This window comes from Zeugodacus cucurbitae, chromosome 5, assembly GCF_028554725.1.
Source record: "Zeugodacus cucurbitae isolate PBARC_wt_2022May chromosome 5, idZeuCucr1.2, whole genome shotgun sequence".
NCBI lineage: Eukaryota > Metazoa > Arthropoda > Insecta > Diptera > Tephritidae > Zeugodacus > Zeugodacus cucurbitae.
In genome coordinates, this window is record NC_071670.1 from 36,169,940 (window position 1) to 36,175,939 (window position 6,000).

A 6,000-nucleotide genomic window follows, 5' to 3' on the forward strand; every position below is an offset into this window, starting at 1 on the left:
TTTTTATACTTTTTACTTTATACTAGGCAAAGAAAAAGTAAATTCCTCTCTCGACGAACCAAAATCAAACACCACAAATCGCTTGTCATTCCCGTCCTGCTTTATGGTGCAGAAGCGTGGACGATGTTAACATCAGATGAGACGACACTAGGAGTTTTCGAGAGGAAAATGTTGCGCAAGATTTCTGGCCCTCAGAACATTGGCAACGGCGAATACCGCAGACGAAAACACTCCAGCTCTGAAAGTGTTTGATGCAGTACCTTTCGGAGGAGGCCGAGGAAGGGGAAGGCCTTTTGGAGGGACCAGGTAGAGAGCGACCTGGGTACACTTGGGATTTCCAACTGGCGCCGAACTGCGAGGGAAAGAGAGGAGTGGCGCGCTATCATCGATTAGGCTATGACCGGCTAAACGGTTTCCACGCCAATCACATACATACATTGTACATGATATTCTCATGGTATCTGCTTAGCTTTAGTCTTTATATAAAGCCACCGTCCTTTCAGTTGAATTGATGATTTATTCGGGTATCATTTCAGTCTCTCCACCTAAATCTCGGTCTTTGTTTGAGATACCTTAATAAAATGGATGAGTATTATTGAAATGAAGAAATAAAACGGAATGAAATCGATCTATGTATATCTCCTCTTTACGTCTTTATAATGATAATATTGAGTCTGGTAAATAAATGGAGTTCAAAGTGAATACCTTGGCAATTAAATAAAATAACTTAAGGTTTCACCAAATATTAGAAATTCCTTTCTTTCTTGAGAGATTGTGTGATAATCTAATGATCCAGAAATTTCACATTGTTTGATATAAATACCTGGTTAGTTTCGTAAAAATACTGTGTTTCCTAGCGGAGTTCATTAAACTAGATAGTAGTACCATACAATATATACCTTAGATATCTCCAAAGAGTAATTGCGCGTGTTAAAAAATATATCACTGTTCTTGGTAAATATATCGTTGATCAGAGGAAATTGTTAAACAAAATATTGCATATGATTGATGCAATAATCGCAAATATAAGCGCATATATCAATGTCTGATTACATATCTAAAAACTAAAACAAAACTATTGCTTGATAAAAATGTATTGGCGCCAATAAGTAAACACATTTTAAAGAAGCGAAAGAATGCATTAATAAATTTACTAGCAAAGGATAACTTTAAGAATTATATGAGCTTTTCAGCAGGCAGTAGGTAATTGCAGTCACTTGCTATGCTAGTCTTACTAGGCATTAAAGCAGGTGACTTAGAAGAAATCCATTTTGTCGGTACAAATAAAAGGTGCAGCATTAACCTGCGTATATATAGATATGTATATATATTATATGTGTTTGTATGTATATATTTGATAGTGTGAAATTTTTAAGCTGCTAGCTCGTGGTTGGCTTTCAGTTTTCAAATGCAAATGAAGCAAGGCATTAGATATGCTTGATATGCGCTGATAAGTTAGAAGATTTAAGATATAAAGTAAACTATTTGGGTCTAACGGATTTTTAGTGACAACGTCAAAATTTTAATACCCATTTTTTGATAAGAAAATAGTATATTTATTAGTCATTGTAAGTGAAATATTTTATATCTTAATTTTTTTTTATAAAAAAACATATTTACTAAATATATAAAATAAATATGATAAAAAAATTAAATATATACAATTTGTATTTCTCTTTTTTTAAATATTTTTATAGAGTTCAAGCTTCAAAAATTATTAAAGAATATGATTTTGTTTCATATTTTCAGTTTATTAAAATTGTATTTTTAATTTTTCCGCTTATAATCTATAATATAAATCAAACTTAGTAGCTATTTACTGCAGATTTGCATTTGTCTTCAAATACAAAGACACTCGTCATATATATATAATAAGAATCTTAAGCAACTTAACGCATAAGAAAATGTTAAACATCTTCAATCGATCTTTAAAACTAAAATAATTGAACACAAAATCTTTGCTTTTCCTACAAAGCACAAAAAGCTCAACAGCAAAGCTTTCACCAAACGACCTGTAGAGCTTTCACTTTTCAATAAACTTTGAAATTGAAAAAGTACGCGAATTGCTCTTGCGCCTCGCGCAACTTCATTTTGCGCGTCTCGGGCAATATAAAGCAGAAGACAATGGCGAAGAACATCATTATCACACCAACGGTGACGCAGTAGACATACTCATGGAATAGGGTGTAGTTGAAGGTGCAGACTATAATCAAACCAACCATATTTTGTACAATTATGCAGAAGGCAATGAAGTAGGGCTTCACTTTTAGCGGAAACGCCTCGCCGAGAAAGACTGTTGTGCTGGGCGCAAAGATACCGCCAAGAAATTGTGCGATCATCAACAAAGCCACAACCATCGACATCTTCACTTCATACGAGAGGTTCGGCTCAACATGATAGACAATACCCACACCGAGAAACATGCCACCCGACACTAGTAAAGCACCCAAACTCAACCATTTGTGACCGATGCCACCCAGTGTTGTAGAGGCCACAACCGGGCCGAGTACACCCAGAAAACCATAAAGTATCGGATGCCAGTTAATCACGTTCGGCGCACTAACGATACCGCCATCATTCAGTGCCAGCATAATTGGCAGCGATATGATGAACGAAAGCATGCTGCGATAGATGATCATTTTGCAGAGTGGCAGCAAACCTTTGGCGAAACTTTTACACCACGACATCGAGTCGTTCATGGCCACATACATTTTGATGTCCGTTATGGCGATTTGTTTATTTTCCGTTAGAATCGGTGGTTGATAGAGTACATTGACGCACGCGATAGCGCTAGTCTCATCACCTTTACGCATATGAAATACGGGTGAGTCCTTCTGTGTGTAGGTCAAGAAGGCGGCCATGCAGCCGAAGAACAGATTACATAAGCCCATAAGCAGACTCGGACTGAAGTTAGTGCCCTGAATCCAGAGTGAGGTGTACAGCATTTGTACGTAGGCGCCAACAGCAAGTCCAATTTGTTCGAAAGCCAAACAGAAGCCGCGTCGATGTTCCGAAGAAATCTCACTCACATGTGTTATGAAGGAGACCGTCGCGAGACCAATGCAAATGCCGTCTATATAGCGCGATGCGATGTTTACGCCCAAGTACTGATAGCCAGAGACGGCGATAATGGCGGAAGCGGCAACAAGTAGATTGGGTAGAATCTAGAATAAGTTTGGATGTTATTTTAGACTCGTTTTTTTTCATCTCATAGCTAAATAGATAAACTTATTTGCCAGGTTGTGGTCTGCTTAAAGGTTGTGTGCGGTAAAGTATCTGAACATTGCCGGGGTTATCTAAGTGCGAATACCTACTTAAGCTTTATTGTATTATGCACTAATGGGGATTTTGTAATCTTGAATGATTTAATTTATTCAATTAAATAAAATTCTTATAGGACTAAGTTTAACTACTTTTCAAGCTTTTTTGATATTCAAGTAACGAATAATGAAGATCTCCAGCTCTGACTGAAAATATGTTTTTGGATCTGTGGATCCAGCTAATAAATAACCAATTTCAAGCTGAGATATACTTCTTTATTTCTTTCTAAGTCACTTAAATTCTGAGAACTGGGTTTTATTTTATAGAATCCACTATATGTACTTCCTCATGTATATCTTCCGAATGAATCCCCAAAATAGGGCTAAAGGATTCGGCATCTGCTAATGCTTAGTACAGCATAGAAAGGAATTTAGAAATAACGTATAGAACTCCGAACTATTCCTGTAGATACATGCTTAAAGCAGACCAGCTTGCCGGGAGCTTCAGGAAACACTTCGTATACTACACTGGCGACTTTCGTAATCGGATCTATGTATTACAATCAAGGAGCTGAAGGTATCACAGTAACTATCCCATAAATATGTTCTCAATATTTGATCCTTAAATTTATCAGGTCTGTCAAACTACGAAAACTTAGGAAAAACGCATCTTGACACACACCACAAATTAGGTCAACACTTAAGAGTCCAGGCACACAACCCTTTCAAAATAAAAACAAATAAAAGAATCCTTACAATATATAGCCGTTTCCGTTTCCATTGCACCAGTGGTGGTGCTATGAAGGCACCAATCGCCACGCCAATATACCAGCAAATACGAAACTGCAGCGTGTATTCACTTTGCGACCAGCCAACGCTGACGGCCAGATTCATGCCACCAGTAAGGAAGATGAAGAAGTCTGCGTGCGAAACAACAAGAAACACAAATGCACAAAATAAGCGCAGTTATTTCCCGACTCCGAAATAAATGAAAACCACCAAAAGTAGCTACCTGATAGCACCGCCAGTGTCTGCGGGCGATCCACCCACAGGCGGTTGAAATTGTTAGCAATTTCGGCAACCATGCTTCTAGCTCCGTAGGAGTACCAACTAACACTGCACCGTTATATTTATTTTAATATTTTACTGTTCACTGGTTGGTAAGGGTAGCTTTGGCTAGTTCCTTCCACCGACAGCGCGCAAAAAGAACTGCCTATCTATACGGTGGTCTTCTTATTTAAATGTCTTCTTTTTGCTTAATTTTCACCATTATCACGGGGGCGAAAAGCAGATTGCGATACGCACATGCATATATTTACTTCATATTGATTGCCGCTTAACAACACTGGCTCTGAAGTATGCGGCGAATTGCTTTTATTTCACTGTAGTTGTGATTCCATTTTGAATACCTTAAATCCTTCCCGTTGATTACATTTCGATTTAGTTTGGAATCCTAGTGATTTCATGTAGATTTTAAACGCTTATATGCAAACAACGCTGACGCGTTTTGCATAAGACCTAATTGAAATTTGATAATAAGTACTAGCTGGTGCCATAATTTACATTCCGAATGTACACTGAGACAAATAAATGTACTGATTTTTTCAGCTGGTGTCGGTTCAATTTTCAAAAGTTCTGTCTAACACACCGAATTAATGTTAAATTGTATTGACTCTATAGATCTTCAGATAATTTCGACCTTTGACATAGACCTTCAAGATCTTACTGGATATGTCTACTTTTCAGGGGAACAATCTCTGTTTTAATTACTTTCCAAGTCCAATGTCTAAAAGAAGTATTTTTATTCTGTAGATTCAAGACCTTATTTTCTTTCTTAAAATATTGCTTATTCATTTATGGATACATTAACGGGTTATCATGGATCTGTGAGACCTCATTTAAGCAGTATGAGCATCACATTTCAAAAATATATTAGAACAGTCCCAACCTGTAGTCCTTCAAAATCAGGTTATTTGACGTTTTTTTTAGATATCTCAGAATCATTTAATGGTTTGCCGAGATAGTGACAGAGCTACGTATGTCAGATGGGTGGATCTCGAGAAGTGTTTATTAGATCGTATATATGTATATTGAGGCTTAGAGAAACTCTAGATCAGTTTTAGATGTGGTTGGATAGCTGGGATTGAATCACGTGCGGTCGTAGTGGAGGTGCGTACCTTTAAGAATGTTTAAAAGCCCCGTTCTATAGACTATAAACTATTTGGTCGTATCAATTGACATATTCTCCCTCCCATTGACATATTCTGACTCCCTCTAGATCAAAACTTTTCAAGGCCGGCTATAGCAGTAAATAAATTTATGGGAATCTTAAGTAATACAATTTGATTAGAATTTTGTTTTAGATGTATACCTGCTGGCACCACCATATAAATATATGTATTGAGCTATCTCTATCAGGTACAAGTATATTTACACATGCTTTTTAATATTCAATTATGTTGATAATTTAAATGACATTTCTGGCATATTTTAAAATTTAGTCTAATGAATTATATTATGATAGCTTAAATGTGTTTTAGTACAAAAATGATTACCTCAACAGTAAAATAGTTTAAAATTGACCTAACACATTTCTCAGCAATTTCAATGAGTTTCATTACCTCATACAGTTATATAAAATATTTATATCTCTACTAGCAGTTTAATGGAGCAGTCCGTACAGGAAATATTTTGGACAAAGTATAACAAATTGGACAAAAATATAGTGAAATAATACCTG

The 6,000-nt window shown here is 36.5% G+C and overlaps 1 protein-coding gene across 1 annotated transcript; it reads right to left on the bottom strand.

Annotated features, from left to right (window-relative positions):
- Positions 1-1,725: 1,725 nt before the first annotated feature.
- Positions 1,726-4,969, bottom strand: LOC105215475 (uncharacterized). Its single transcript, XM_011189410.3, has 3 exons — positions 4,273-4,969; positions 4,017-4,180; positions 1,726-3,164 (listed from the first exon to the last, which is right to left on the bottom strand). The coding sequence occupies exons 1-3, from the start codon at positions 4,343-4,345 to the stop codon at positions 2,031-2,033; spliced, it is 1,371 nt and encodes a 456-aa protein (XP_011187712.2). The 5' UTR covers positions 4,346-4,969; the 3' UTR covers positions 1,726-2,030.
- Between the last annotated feature and the right edge of the window lie 1,031 nt (positions 4,970-6,000).